The following is a 14,674-nucleotide window of genomic DNA, read 5'->3' as shown; positions in this document are numbered from 1 at the left end:
TAACCTCGACTCTTACAGGGAACATTAGTCATTACGGGATTAGGCATGTGGGATGTGGGATGTGGGATAACCATGTGGGATAGGTGGGGCATCTGATAATCATGGTGAAGCCCCACCATAATATCCACCTAAAGATTTAGGTAAGCAATCCCCCATAACAAATTACTAACAAACCCAAAGTTTACCAAAAGAACAATTTGACTCTATTCACCCTGAACTTACAATTAACCTTATTTTAAGCAAGGGGAACTAGTCAGGATCAAGTAAGGGACTTCCCTTTGATTGGCTCATTAGTAAACAAGCCGTCCTGACTAAGGTATCCACCCCGACTCGGTAGATGTAAGATGGATAGTGTTTGTTACACGAGATGTATGAACGCCTTCCATCCGCGGACCGTCCGTAGTACATACACTGGTTCCGAAAGAATAACCAAAAATGACGTTATTATTCATCTGCTTAACAGTAACGATTAATAATTGAGCAAACTGATAGAACTTACAAAACATTACGTGAGAAAGGTGAGGAATAATTAAGATATAAAGGGTATGTCTTCTCTTTTAGATATCCAAGAATCTTTTCTCATTCACAATACACATTCTCATCAAGACTATATATCTTAAACGAAAGACAGGACTGATCATTTCAATATGACTACTATCACTAAAGTCGCTTTGGCAGGTGTAAGTAGGCACGATGGCCCACGACAGCATTCTTAGTCGCATGCCGTTAAATTTCCCTCATTGTCCAATTAACATCTTGCTGACAATTTTCAGGCCAAGGGAAACCTCGGAGAGGTAGTGTTAGATCAGCTACTGAAGGCTGGCTTCCAGGTGACTGCACTTACTCGCCAGGGAAGCTCCCAAACCTTCCCGTCCAATGTTAGCGTCAAAGCTGTCGATTACAGCTCTCTTGATTCCCTAGTAAATGCTCTCAGGGGCCAGGATGCCGTGGTTGCGACTATTGCGTCGGCGGCGCTAGGCCAGCAACTTTTATTGATCGAAGCAGCAGCCAAAGCCGGAGTTAAGCATTTCATCCCCTCGGAGTTCGGCTGTGACACCCTCCACGAACGGACTTCGACATTACCCGGGTATAAGACAAAGGTCGACGTGCTCGAATACTTGAAGAAAACTGCTGCCGAGACTGGCTTGACTTGGACCGCTGTTTTCAACGGACCGTTTTTGGACTGGGGTCTTAAGGTCGGATTTTTGCTGAATGTAAAGGAGCGCACTGTCGAATATCCCGACGGAGGTAACAACAAGTTCTCGACAACGACTCTCGAGTCCATCGGAAAAGCTGTGGCAGGTGTGTTGAAGAATCCCGAGCAGACCAAAAACCGTGGCGTCTACGTGCAGGACGCCGCCGTCAGCCAAAGACAGCTTGCGGAAGCAGTCAAGAAGGTTGTTGGCGCGGATGGATGGAAGGAGACTATCACTTCGACCCAAGAGATTTATCAGCAAGGTCTAGAGGAAGCCAAGAAGGCCAATCCAAACCCCGGTATTGTTTTCGTCACGACTCTTAAGCCAGCGATTTGGGGTGAAGGATGGGGAAGTCAATTCGAGAAGCTCGATAATGACCTTTTCGGAATTAAGCAGCTTAGCGATGAAGAGTTCCAGGCTGCTGTCGCTAGTTATGTGCCCAAATAGGGTTGGGACGCCACTAATCACCCAAGTTGGACCCTGAATCCATGGCCAGAACTTGTTAACTTCCGATAACAGATTATTATTGTACTCATGAAATCCCATGCGCGTTTTTCGCAATAACTCTGATAAGGAGATTTAATAATAGATATACCTGTGTTTCCGTAGCTAATATTTTCCGTAACTATGATTTTCATACCAAGGCTAACCATCTATATCGCAGATCCGCTCCACAGATCGACCACAGGAGCTACGCTCCATAATTAGCTAAACCCCCAGCTGACGGTGAGGCTATTGCATGAAAGACTACCCCGCGGATTGAATTACGCCGATCCGGGACACGATACCGACTCCCACAATTAGGGACTGCTAGCATCGCGCCGTGATCCCGGCTCGGTCGGACTTGGCAACATTCATTGAGATTTAGGTGCGCGAAACGAAAAACTGAGCTAAACAATAAAGGAAACCAGAATTCATGCTTAGACGGAATTGTTTAATTTATTTCCGAGTTCCTGGGCTGCCAGCAGGGTTTATCCCCACGTGAACGCGATATTGCTGCTTCTCGTGTAGTCATGCAGCCCCTGCTAATTGACTCTCGGCCTTCCGAAAATAGACCCGGATGCGCAACCTCCGCCGATGGTTCGGGGCATCGCATTGTTTCCCAACCCACCACAAAATATCGAAACGCTAGGATTCTTATGGAATGATGGCTGTTCCGCTTCTGTGAGCAACCTCCGCGTCGCTAGCCATTGAACAAGCTAGACAGCCAACCATGGTTCTCCCCTTGGTCCTGACAGCCTCCTTTATCGTGTGATGCGGTGTTGGATTCCGGGATTGGCCCCATGCGGAGGGGGCACGGATACAACATTCATGATTATTTATAGGGGCATGGAGCCCGGCTCCCATGATGTAGTTTTATGCGGATCAACAAGAGCATTCATCCTAATCGGCTCCTAGGCACTTGTGGTCCATTCGCACAATGAGATACTCTTCGCTAGCAGCCACAATCGCCGGCGCCAGCCTGGCAACCGGTCACACAATCTTCTTGCAGCTTGAATCCAATGGCGTGACGAACCCCGTCTCATACGGAATCCGAACCCCGTCCTATGATGGACCTATCACGGACGTAACGTCCAATGACGTCGCATGCAACGGTGGTCCTAACCCGACTACACCGTCTGACAAGATCATCGATGTTAAGGCTGGATCCACCGTTACCGCCATCTGGCGACACACGTTAACTTCAGGTCCTGACGATATCATGGATGCCAGCCATTTGGGACCCACCCTAGCATATCTCAAGAAAGTCGATGATGCGACAACAGATAAGGGCTATGGTAGTGGTTGGTTCAAGATCCAGCACGATGGATACAATAATGGTGTCTGGGGAACTTCAAACGTCATTAATAACCAGGGCAAGCAGCCGATTAAGATTCCTGACTGTCTGCCTGATGGCCAGTACCTCCTCCGTGCCGAGATGATCGCGCTGCACGGTGCTAGTTCCAACCAGGGAGCGCAACTCTATGTACGTGACCCTTCGTTATTATAAAATTACACGCAGTCAGAATTAACGGAAGCTCTAGATGGAATGCGCTCAGATTAAGGTCTCCGGCGGCTCGGCAGCTAAGAGTCCCACGACTTACAGTCTTCCGGGCATCTACAAACAGAATGACCCGGGTATCCTTATTAACATCTACTCCATGAACAAAGACAGCAAATACACAATTCCTGGTATGTACCCAGGCGCAGAGATGATTTCCAAACGTTTACTAACGAGCGTGCCAGGTCCTGATCCTTTTACCTGCTCGGCCAGTGCTAGTGGTTCGCAAGACACGGTGAAGCCGTCATCCCCCGCCACGCTGATAACTTCTACTAAGACCTCTGCCGCGCCTTCAACTCCTACTGCTCCCACATCTTGCAGTGTAGCGCAGTGGGCGCAGTGCGGTGGCTCTGGCTTCACGGGATGCACTGCTTGTGCTAGTGGATTCACTTGCAAGAAACAGGTACGTTCACATACCCGCAAACACGTAGAAACTGACATCGCTAACCCGACACTTGACAGAATGAATACTATTCCTAGTGCGCATGAAGCAAGGCAGGCGATGAATAAACAAGGAAGCAATTAGAAGTAGTAACATCATAATATTCATTTCTCACTTCATACTCGTGCGACTTCTCTAGACGATATCACAGTCATCGTCATCACCAAAGGGGGATGAGAACTACTAGAGTAATCTTCAATTACCGCCAGGTTAGCCAGTCTACCTAGATACTAACGGAATGGTTCGGTTTCAATATACTTACGATAGTTCCAATTGCGATTCCCGTCGATATGAAGAAACTCCGCCCCGGGAAGCGCCAAGGGATCCAACCTGAGGTCTGTCCAGGGCGCTGGGGCTCGGGGCTCGGAGCACCTGGTTGACGGATCCTTAATATCAGACTGTGGGCAACTCTGCTAGCGCTGCGGCCGTTGGATGGCTGGTTGACGGTTGATGTACCCCCACTGGTATCGTAGCCGCTGCGGCTGCCGTCGCCTCCGGGTTCTTGATTGTTTGCTGGGACATTGCCACCGTCGTTCTTTTCCTTGTCTCTGGACGGCATATTTTATAGGTTCAGAGTCTCCGGTAGTTGGTTATCGGTAGAGATGGGAAATGAGCCATACAATCGTTGGCGCTGTAGCTAGGCTTGTGTATGCGAAGCCAGCGGTTATCCTACATCTTATACAGGATTAAACACCAAAGCCCGTCTACCTTCCTACCGATTGAATTATGGCAAGTTGGATTGAAGTCATATTGATATGTTACGATATCATGGACTGTTAATAAGGGATAGAATGGATCATCTAGGCTCACAAAGAACCAAACTCGTGATCACCCCACAACCACACGTAAATAGTATCCCTTTCTTTGTGTCTTAGAGCAGTTGAGTGTGATAGCTTCAATACATGGAAATTATTCGTAATCCTCATGTCACGGCGATGATCTTGGGGCTAAAAGTACAGAAAATGAATTATCGAGATTGGACAGATCATATAATACTATAGTAGAAGCGTGTGAGGTGGCACAAGCTGGCTAGTCAATTATCAATCGCCTTAATATCGGTTCTATCAAGCATCTATGGGTTGTAATACAGTCTTTCTTCCCTTATCGCTTAGTTTCCTACTTCAAAACCCATTTAGATGAGTTTTACAACGAGAAGGGGTTGAGCGGCCCACAGACATATCGTAATAATGTCGGTGGTTATGGGGCGCACAATATTCAAGCAAGAGCTAGGTGACCGAATGACTCAATTACTCTGTCAATTAAAACAATCGGAACATATAAGTATAGTAAATTAGGCTATCTCAGGCATCTAGATACACCTCATTGGATCAAAGTAAGAGGATGCTACAAGGATTGTTCTTGAGAATGTTTCGCCCACCAGCCCGCTCGTATTCAAAGCCACTGCTTATTGCCAAATTGCGAGACGAAAGTCCCCCCATATCCATTTTCGACGGTTGCCCTGTTGATAATATCCAACATGAGCCTGACGGATTCCTCCGGCGTAATGGCACCCTTGAAGTGTGGCGCGTAGTTTGCGAACTGCTGGCCTACCTTGCCGAGATTTTCAAGTTCCCTTTCGCTTACTTTACGAGTAGAATGCGTTAGTACATTGCTTATTGCATGAAAGAGGTGGGGAAAAGGAGACTTACGGCCTTCTGGGTCGTTATGCCCTGAAGTCTCCACGACACCGGGAGAAATGCTCATGAACAAAATTCCCTCGTTTTTGAATTCGCCGTGATACTTGGCGATAGCGAAGTTCAGCGCTGTCTTACTCAGAGTATACGGTCCAGCAATGACTATCCCGAAGTCGCGGATCAGGTCGTAATCGGCGTGGCCTGACGAAAGCGCAACGATCTTCTTTGCTTCGCCTTTTTTGATCAGCGGTAGAAATAGATTGAAAAGATGGATCTGGCCGATGGTATTGATCTTGTAAGATGTGAGTAAATCTTCTTCTAGAGCCTTAGGGTCATCTGCCCTATAGTGTTCATATAGATTAGTCGTAAACCCTAGTAACTCTAAAGTCCTTCAATGGACGGCAAAGGGGAATTAAGGTACTCACAAGTCGTAAAGGGTTTTGAAGGCCGAGTACCTAGACACGATGCCGCCGTTGGCAATGAGGTAATCAAGACTGCCGCCAGTGATCTTGGCGGTGTCTTCTGCTGCTTTCTATATGTCCGATTAGTAAGTAGTTCGGTCTCATAAGTTGTAGTGATCATCAGACCTTGAGCGATTCATAATCTGTAAGTTCTCCATGGACGACGTGAACGTTGGGGCGCCCAATCTCAGCGGACACCTTCTTCTCAGTAGCAGCCTTATCTCGAGCAAGCCCAATAACAACGGCTCCCGGGACCGCTGATAGTTGACGAAGAAACTCGAACTATTTTCTGCGATTTAGCAACTCTTAATGTTCATTTATGTGTGAGGCGAGTACTTACTCCGAGTCCTCGGGAAGCACCAGTAACTAGATACGAAGGCATATTTTCCCAATCAATAGTATCTTATCGGCTTATGATGTTTGCTACTGGAAAGTGGTTGTTTAAGTGTTATTCTGTTTGTATGCCGATGGAGTGTAGGTCGACGTATAAATATTAACAATAATTCGGGCACTTTTCAACACATAATCGGAAACGAGGTTATAAATCCTCGTATTAGACCTCTAAAAGTACCCGATGAGAAGGTAGGCAGGTTTCGTCCGTTCGGTGTCCTATGGCTGATTGCAAATCATAGATTATTAAGCTACGTAAGCTTCCTGGTTGGTTGACTGACCATTGGCGCCATTCGTGATGCTAAGCAAGGACTCACCCAGGGTGACCAAATTGGCCGGGCTCCCGAAAAAGGTTACCATATTTAGCAATTACCAATGCTAGTTGTCCAATCCCATAACGGGATAATTGAGTCTAATTTGACTTCGTTCGCATACTTGGATTTATTTTGAACCAAAAATATATGAGCCATATGATTGCGAGATTTTGCCGTCTCGAGGAATCGCACTCTCGTTGTCATCTTATATAATCATAAGAACATCGTGGTTATTGAGTAGTGTCACCCATAATTGAATGGATTCAGAATACCCTACGTGCTAGATGTATAGATTTTAATTGAATTGATTACGGTATGTAGATGACTGTTTCTGGTGGTTTCTATATCATTCTCAGAATTGTACCGTGGGGTTCAAACCCCGCTCTTGGACTTTTGCGGCAATACCAACTTAATAAAAGTCCATGACGTATCCTTTTTGAAAAAGAAGGAAAAATTAATTATAAAAGACGAAATATCGACGAGCCAAAGGCCACAAAAGTTGAAAATTCTCCTCTCGATCGGGGAATCGAACCCCGGCCACTCGCGTGACAAGCGAGTATCCTGACCACTAGACCAATCGAGACTTCTCAAATGACAAACGATAGCAAACTGACTATGGCAAATCCCTGCTAATCATTATCTTAAATATGTAAAATACTTTTGACACATCCCCGCGATCTCCTTATCAGACAACCAATTATAGCGGGTTTTAGCGGTCAATGTAGTACAGACTCGCGCTAAAATGGGTTAAAAGTAGCGGTGATAAGTGAATCATGGGGCGCCACCTGGCATGTGGCTAGTCGTCGGGCTGACGAGAACGGTATTTTTTTTTTAAGGTTTCACCGGTTTTCTTCCTATGAGTTCATCAAGTGGAATTTTAGGAACCTTTTCTCCTCTAAGTACCGCCACCGTCATTACTTCCTACCTTTTTGGAACGGTAACTCAATTCGTGCAGCATTTCACATTTTCAGTTTGGATTTTTATTTTTATTTTATCTCCTCTTCTCCTCCCTCCCCTCTTATTATCCAGTACAGAAACACGGATACAGTTACACACCACAAATACCTAGATCTTGGTTTGCAGATCTAATCCATCTTAAGGATGCATAGGTAATCTTAAGACTTAGAGCGATCGTATACTCATTCTTCATTTGCTTCCGATAGAGCATTCCATGTACTGTTACATTTATATGCATTCCTAGACCCTGTTATTGCTTTCATCACCATATCGTCATTATGGCGGACGCTCCAATTTCGGACCGCTCCGAACACGAGGCTCAAGTCGTCTCGGAACATCTGCCGCCTGGATACTCGGCTGCATTCGACGGAGCACCCGCCGATTCCGCTGCTGCGTCATCTTCTAGCCAGGACCAGGTAGATCCGGAGCCCGCCGAATCCTCATTGAAGCTCCAAGGTGGTGACATGCACCGAGACCTCTTCAAAGCCGCCACTCGGGCCAAGATGCATAAGCGAGCAGCAACCTTCCACCACCCCCAAGACCTCACAGGCGATAATGAGTCCGGAATTTTAACCGTTGGTGATCAACTAGCTCCGGGAGGGTTCCGAAGAGCTTTCATACAGCAAAGGCAAGAGCGCGAAACATGGGCTGCGCGGATGCCTGTAACGAGGAATTTTGTTGAGTTCTTGGAATTGTATGGGAGCTTTGCCGGAGAAGATCTGGCTGACTCGGACGATGAAGCGGTGATATCCGAAGAAGAAGGCGGGGGTGAAGAAGGAGAGGAACAGCCGCCGAGCGAGACGAGACCACTTCTCGGGCGACGTAAGAGTAAGACTGCGCGTGCATCTCGTTCGGCCACTGCTAGCACCAAGCAGACTTTCTTCACACTGCTAAAGGCTTTCATTGGAACTGGAATCATGTTTCTTCCCAAAGCTTTTAACAATGGCGGCATCTTATTCTCGTCATTGACGATGTTGGTTGTCTCCACAGTCACCATGTTGGCATTCCATCTGCTGCTTGCCTGTAAAACCAAGTACGGCGGTGGTTATGGCGATATTGGCGAGGCGATAGCCGGCAAAAAGATGCGTGCATTGATTCTAGGTTCGGTTACTCTATCGCAATTGGGGTTCGTCTGTGCTGGTATAGTATTTGTTGCGGAGAATATGACATCGTTTCTTCAAGCTGTCAACCAAGGGGATAGTCCATTGTCATCTACCGCTCTAATCCTTATGCAGCTTATCGTTCTTATACCTCTCGCGTTCATCCGCAATGTCGCTAAGCTCGGACCCGTCGCGGTACTCGCGGACGTCTGTATCTTGCTTGGTGTTGGGTACATCTATTACTACGATATTGCTCATCTCGCTGCTGACGGCATGCACGAGAGCGTTGTTCTCTTCAACCCATCCAAATATACATTAACAATCGGAGCGGCTATCTTCACATTCGAAGGAATCGGGCTCATTCTTCCAATTCAATCTTCCATGTCGAAGCCGGAACGGTTTGAATGGCTCCTTGGTGCCGTTATGCTAATTATCACGGTCATATTCACCGCGGTCGGTGCCCTTTGCTATGCTACATTTGGCGAGAATACGTCGATCGAAATTATCAACAATTATCCCCAGGATAGCAAATTTGTCAATGCGGTCCAATTCCTTTATTCATTAGCAGTCCTTGTCGGAACCCCTGTTCAGCTATTCCCCGCCATTCGAATCATTGAGAACAGAATTTTCGGTTCGCATTCTGGCAAGAAGAACGCCCGTACGAAATGGGTCAAAAATGCGTTTAGGTCGATCATAGTGCTACTTTGCGGCGCGATTTCAATTGTAGGCGCCTCAAACCTCGACCGATTTGTCGCATTGATCGGGTCTTTCGCCTGTGTTCCCTTGGTCTACATCTACCCGGCTTTCTTGCATTACAAAGGCGTTGCAACTTCGTGGCCCGCCAAAGCAGGGGATCTCTTTTTCATGACTGTTGGTACGATCGCGATGGTCTACACGACCGTCATCACTCTCGTCAACAGCTTTATGAGCTAAACATTTACTTATCGGCATACCGCATTGGGCATATCCGGCTATAGGCGAAACGGAAAAAAGATTGAATTGGTCACGGAGTTTATGATTGCGAAATTGGTGTTGTTATTCTAGCAGCGGATTGATTTTTTACATTCTTATCATCCATACCTTTTCATTGTATCTTGTTACTAGGGATCCTCAACATTGGAAGCGTGGGAAAAAAGTAACTAACGCTCAGCATTTACCTTCCAGGAAAACGATAATACAACTGACTCAGTTTATCGTAATGACTAATTGTATTCCTTCTAGTCAGTCCCTTTAAGTGTGTTCCCTCTGCTAACGTCAGGTTTATCGAAAAGGCTGTCGGTTATTCGGCCGTTTCCTCCACGGCCCACATCTTACTCTAAGACCCACGGCAACAAATACGTTGCCAGCATCGTCGGAGTTACGTCGCACTCGCTAAAAAAAATCCGGTTTAGAAGTTTAGAGATTATTCCATAGTCACCAGAAGATCCCAATTGCGTACTGTTATCTGCATCACCTTAAGAACGTATATAAATATGTAGATGACATAGAATTTATCCCTCAATTGATACAACACTGGTTATAACTCTTCGATTTTCCCTAAATTCACATATCGCCTTCCCATTTTGTATTCTCGTACTTATCCCCGTCGCCGAGACGTTTTAATCCGGAAACCCCAGAAATCTCCGGATGACCTGCTTTTCCGCGTTAAGACCTACGATGTAAGGGAGCCGGACCATCTGATTCTAATTATCATAAACAAGTGGCGTAACTCTAGCCCGTTCCGTAGTTACGGCTCCGTGTAATTGGTCTATTTCTACTTGGGAAGGTAAGACAAAAAAAGATAAAGGACCCAATAGAATACCCTAGTTGCACTGCAGCTCATCGTAGGAATCGATGGGATTAAGCGAGGACCGCAGGATTGCTGGGGTAAATATGGCTAAGCAGGGCGAACCCGATCCTACGGGACGTGTATCATGTATTCGGTCCATGGATTGCTGATCTAGCGCTTATGCGCCTGAAACTGTTTTTGATTGTATGCAATCGGGATGTGTGGTGTTCTTTTGTTATGGCTGGGAATTTAGCATTGGTGAATATCACAGCAGTAGAGATGGAATCGCAATTGGTATACAAAAAAATCAAAATATACTGCCAACTTATGTACTCGACGTTCTATGGTAGCAGGGATTTCCTGACTAGTAAAAAGAGGTAGACTTCTACCCAGTCCTCTTGCGTTCAAAATGTATTTCAATCCAAGAATCGTTTCCGAAATTTCTAGAATTGTGTAGTCTTGAACCTCACGTGTATAAATCCGTCTCTTAATTCGGATCCTCTCCCATATAATTCTCCTTCTTCCTCTTCCCCATGAACATAGACATTATTTCGTCGCGGAATCGAGTCGGGGGTTCGTTGTGGGAAGCCTCGTATGCATCGACGGCTGGCTTGTCCCATACGAGATCTGCTTCCGCAGGGGAGACGTATCGGGTGCGCCTGAAGATCTTCCAGCCGAAAAAGGTACAGAAAGCGACCAAAGCCATCGTGTAGTTGGAGAAAAAGGTGCCGATGTCCCATTTATCCTTGTAGAATACCGAATAACCAAAGATAGCCTCGATAATGATCATCCACGTTAAGGCAATGTAGCCACAGTACGGCTGGAAGTAACCGTAGTAAGGTAGCGTTCGTCGGTCGATACCCTGCGCCTTAGTAGCATAGTAGAAGAATATGTAGGTTAAACTCATGACGATGTAGTTAATCATCTGAGCACCCTGGGTAAGACTTTGTAGCCACGTAACGACCTTCGCCGAGTTATTCGATATCGTAAGAAGTGATAAGAATGGGAAGATCATCACGACTGCGAAGGCATAGATAGGGATACCGTTCTTCAGTGTCTTCTGGAAGATACGGGGTGCCTGTCCTTCGCAAGCAAGACCGTACAGAGATCGCATGGCGCAGTAGGTATAGGCGTTACCGGCGCTGAAAATACTCGTGATCAAGAGAGCATTAACAAGGTGTGGTAGTGCTCCAATACCTAGATTCTGCATCGCAATGACATAGGGCGAGCCGTCCGCAGTACCGTTGCCCGCATTCGCCAATTTAGGATCGGTGTATGGGAGGACAATTCCGACACAAAGGGCACCGCCAATAAAGAATATGCCGAATCGCCAATACACAGTCTTGAATCCATTTTTTAGGTAAGTCCGCGGGCGTTTCGACTCTCCAGCAACCATGGCAAGGTATTCGGGTCCGACAACAGTGAAACCGGCGGAGAAGATGGCACCAAGAAAACCCTCGAAACGGCCTAGAGAACCATCGTGGATATACGTAGCAAAGGCTCCTGGAGTCGACCAATATCGGAAACCGAAGGCATCATGCTGAGGGTTGCCTCCGCACATGGTAACTAGAGTGAACATGTACAGGATGCAGATAAGCAAGATCTTACCGCTCGAGAGCCAGAATTCAGCTTCACTAGAGTAGAAATTAGCAAAAAACAACATAAACTACTACCCACAGGCCTAGGCAGCCGTGGGCGTATACAATTTCGATCTACGGCGGTTCTAAGGTCGCCAGAGTCTAGATACTTACCCGAAATACTGTACAGCTAGAATATTAATAGCACTATCAAATATTAGCAAATTAGACAGTGGGGGTTCGAATGAAGGGTGTACATACGCATAAAGCACAATACATGCTACACATACAGCTACCACTGGAATATCATCCCGCCAAAATCCAAGGATAAGATTGATAGCGGAGATCTCGAAGGGGATAAGACAGGCTTCATAGAAGAAGAAATTCCATCCGGCCATAAATCCTAGCGACTCGTCTACCCATCTACCAGCCATTCGGATAAAGGAACCGGACACAGGCATATAAGTGACCATCTCGGCGAGGCAGTTGTTCACGAGGGCGACCATAATAGCGTAGATAGTATAACCGATAAGAAGACCCGCAGGACCACCCTTAGCAAGACCAGTACCAATACTAACAAAAAGTCCGGTACCAATACTGCCTCCTACGGCGATCAATTGGATTTGGCGATTTCCCAAGTGACGGAGCAGCTGATTCTGGGTCGATACCTCGACCAAGGTCTCGCGCATATCGCCGCTGGAGCCATCGCCTTTTTCGTCTTCTCTCTGGTTGATAGGCGCTGACATGGGCGCGGATTTATCGTGTGCTACCGCCATATTGAGAGCACGAGAGCGAACTCCGCTGGGATAGCGGAATGTCGGATATTGTGTAAGATGATTGCTGGAAATGGAGTGGCCCCGATCTCATTATATTGTACGCACGCGATGGCGTTTTTGCTTTTCTTTCCACAATCGGAAATATCAATCAATTGGGTGTGGTTGTAGGTGGGAAGGAATCGAGATGGCTTAGAGAGAAAGTCAAGTCTTAGGTTATGTTACGAGTTGTCTTGAAGGGAAATAGATAAGCATAAATAATAAAAAAAGAAAATTTTTAGAATAAAATAAAATGGGATTTGAGTTCAATAGGCGGCAGGTACTACTCCAGCTACGTAGGTAGGCGAGTAAGTACAAGTAGAACAAGCCCAAAGAATGAAAGGGTAATCGTCCGGGTTGGGAACTGTGTACTGCCGCCAGGTACCGCCTGTGACCGCGAAAATAGGTACCGTCAACCGTACGCCGGGGCAACTATGTCATCATTGGTGACAGGGGTACGGCATTAAGGTGGGGAAGCCAGCCGCTATCGCCCCCCTCCGACAAGGCCCTAACCGTCCATTCAGTGGGGGCTACACCGCTGTTCGCGTGATGTTGAACTGGGGCCGGTCAAGTCGGCGGGGATCAACAATTACAATAAGTACAATAATAATATTCTTAGTCTTTACAATATTGTAAAGTATATAACAATTGAAGAGTCGATCAGATTGTTTTTCTGTCACAAGGATTGTAACCTTGCTTCCAAACTCATCGAATGTTGACCGAGAGCCTTGAATGGGGTTTAAAAGTCGATAAGAGTTATATAGTGTCGTAACTATGAAAGTCACACCGAGAGCTGCCAAGAATTACACAACATTAGAAGGAATTGAAAAAAAGTGAATAATGCGAGGGATCCTTACTATCGCGCCGTGATTTTACACTAGGCTAAAAGCCAAGGCGCTGCCAAGCCCACTTATACAAGTATATAACGTACCTATGTACGCTGATACGGGTACGGGATACCCATTAAAGGTATGCCTACGTACTCTAAGTATTTCATGTACTTTTTCCATGTAATTTACAAATGCCTGTACTTATAGCCTCCGGTGGACTTTCCCAGGGTTCAGCTCCACCAGGTTTTCCCCTCTAATGACCCTGCAGGCTAGGACGCACGATGCCGTAATTGTGCCTAGTCAGCTCTGTACAAAAGCATTTTCAGCGACTAAGAAGACCTGCCTTTCTAAGTTTTTTCTTTGGGGGCGTGGTACTTTGGGTAGGTATAATATGTAGGATGTCAGGCGGATTAAGCTAGCCACGGACCGTGGTCAAGGGAAATATCCGGCGAAGGGGAGTAAACATGGTACCTAATCATAACTTGGTTCCTTCGTTCTATCGCGTATCTAAATACGTATGCATACAAGATACACGATTAGATAGTAGGGTAGCAAATAGCAAGTAGGAATAAATAGAATGATACTTATCTTAACAAGTGTCGCATTCGATGGTATCCAATGCCTGTCGAGCCTCATTTACTACTTTTTCTTATTACTACCCCAATTCCCCAGGCCTCATTTACTTAGGATAGGACAAAAATACGATCGCAAAAGTGGCACGTGTGCATATTGCTTCGCCCGCAGATCTGTACCGATCCGAAGTCTGACTGGCGCATTTTGCTTGAAACACCGAGGCCTGAAATAGTGCTCGGTGCTAGATACGGCGAACGCCTCAAACCTCATGTTTTAGGACGTCGATGGAATGATAAAAATGCGCAGTCGCAGCTTGATTCTTGATTTCCCAATAGATTTGGAGAAAATAAGCCACCACATCCCGTCTTTTGATATAGGATTGCATTATATCCTGGTCGACAACCGTCATCGGATTCACGATCATGCATAAGAGAAGAAAAAAAAGAGAGAGGAAAGCGAGATAAGAGAAAAAGATAACCAACCGATGACAATTCAGGAAATAGAATCGAACTATGGGAATCTTGGACAAGACGGCTGGGACGGCAACTTGATTGACTGCATGATCGGAGAAACTTGTCT

The 14,674-nt window shown here is 46.3% G+C and overlaps 5 protein-coding genes and 1 non-coding gene across 6 annotated transcripts; 3 read left to right on the top strand and 3 right to left on the bottom strand.

The window, feature by feature from the left end:
• Positions 1-341: 341 nt before the first annotated feature.
• Positions 342-1,652, top strand: F4822DRAFT_342905 (NAD(P)-binding protein). Its single transcript, XM_051455831.1, has 3 exons — positions 342-543; positions 628-680; positions 774-1,652. The coding sequence occupies exons 2-3, from the start codon at positions 648-650 to the stop codon at positions 1,641-1,643; spliced, it is 903 nt and encodes a 300-aa protein (XP_051311158.1). The 5' UTR covers positions 342-543; positions 628-647; the 3' UTR covers positions 1,644-1,652.
• Positions 1,653-2,454: 802 nt separating this feature from the next.
• F4822DRAFT_342862 (carbohydrate-binding module family 1 protein) lies at positions 2,455-3,833 on the top strand. Its single transcript, XM_051455830.1, has 3 exons — positions 2,455-3,162; positions 3,221-3,368; positions 3,423-3,833. Exons 1-3 carry the CDS (start codon positions 2,617-2,619, stop codon positions 3,761-3,763), a joined length of 1,035 nt encoding a protein of 344 aa, XP_051311157.1. The 5' UTR covers positions 2,455-2,616; the 3' UTR covers positions 3,764-3,833.
• Positions 3,834-4,934: 1,101 nt separating this feature from the next.
• F4822DRAFT_342912 (NAD(P)-binding protein) lies at positions 4,935-6,341 on the bottom strand. The gene is made up of 5 exons (XM_051455832.1): positions 6,115-6,341; positions 5,901-6,056; positions 5,739-5,845; positions 5,329-5,654; positions 4,935-5,262 (listed from the first exon to the last, which is right to left on the bottom strand). The coding sequence occupies exons 1-5, from the start codon at positions 6,154-6,156 to the stop codon at positions 5,072-5,074; spliced, it is 822 nt and encodes a 273-aa protein (XP_051311156.1). The 5' UTR covers positions 6,157-6,341; the 3' UTR covers positions 4,935-5,071.
• Positions 6,342-6,989: 648 nt separating this feature from the next.
• Positions 6,990-7,061, bottom strand: F4822DRAFT_t102. Its single transcript has one exon. It is a non-coding gene; the product is annotated as a tRNA-Asp (tRNA).
• A 569-nt stretch (positions 7,062-7,630) lies between these two features.
• F4822DRAFT_342803 (transmembrane amino acid transporter protein-domain-containing protein) lies at positions 7,631-9,703 on the top strand. The gene has a single exon (XM_051455829.1). It carries the CDS (start codon positions 7,714-7,716, stop codon positions 9,466-9,468), a length of 1,755 nt encoding a protein of 584 aa, XP_051311155.1. The 5' UTR covers positions 7,631-7,713; the 3' UTR covers positions 9,469-9,703.
• Positions 9,704-10,737: 1,034 nt separating this feature from the next.
• F4822DRAFT_342787 (amino acid permease/ SLC12A domain-containing protein) lies at positions 10,738-12,939 on the bottom strand. The gene is made up of 3 exons (XM_051455828.1): positions 12,142-12,939; positions 12,055-12,087; positions 10,738-11,937 (listed from the first exon to the last, which is right to left on the bottom strand). The coding sequence occupies exons 1-3, from the start codon at positions 12,654-12,656 to the stop codon at positions 10,791-10,793; spliced, it is 1,695 nt and encodes a 564-aa protein (XP_051311154.1). The 5' UTR covers positions 12,657-12,939; the 3' UTR covers positions 10,738-10,790.
• Positions 12,940-14,674: the final 1,735 nt, after the last annotated feature.

The sequence above is a fragment of the Hypoxylon trugodes genome, assembly GCF_022578975.1.
Source record: "Hypoxylon trugodes strain CBS 135444 unplaced genomic scaffold F4822scaffold_8, whole genome shotgun sequence".
Taxonomy (NCBI): Eukaryota; Fungi; Ascomycota; class Sordariomycetes; order Xylariales; family Hypoxylaceae; genus Hypoxylon; species Hypoxylon trugodes.
Note: the sequence above shows the minus strand (reverse complement) of the source record. Positions and strands in the feature narration are given on the sequence as shown.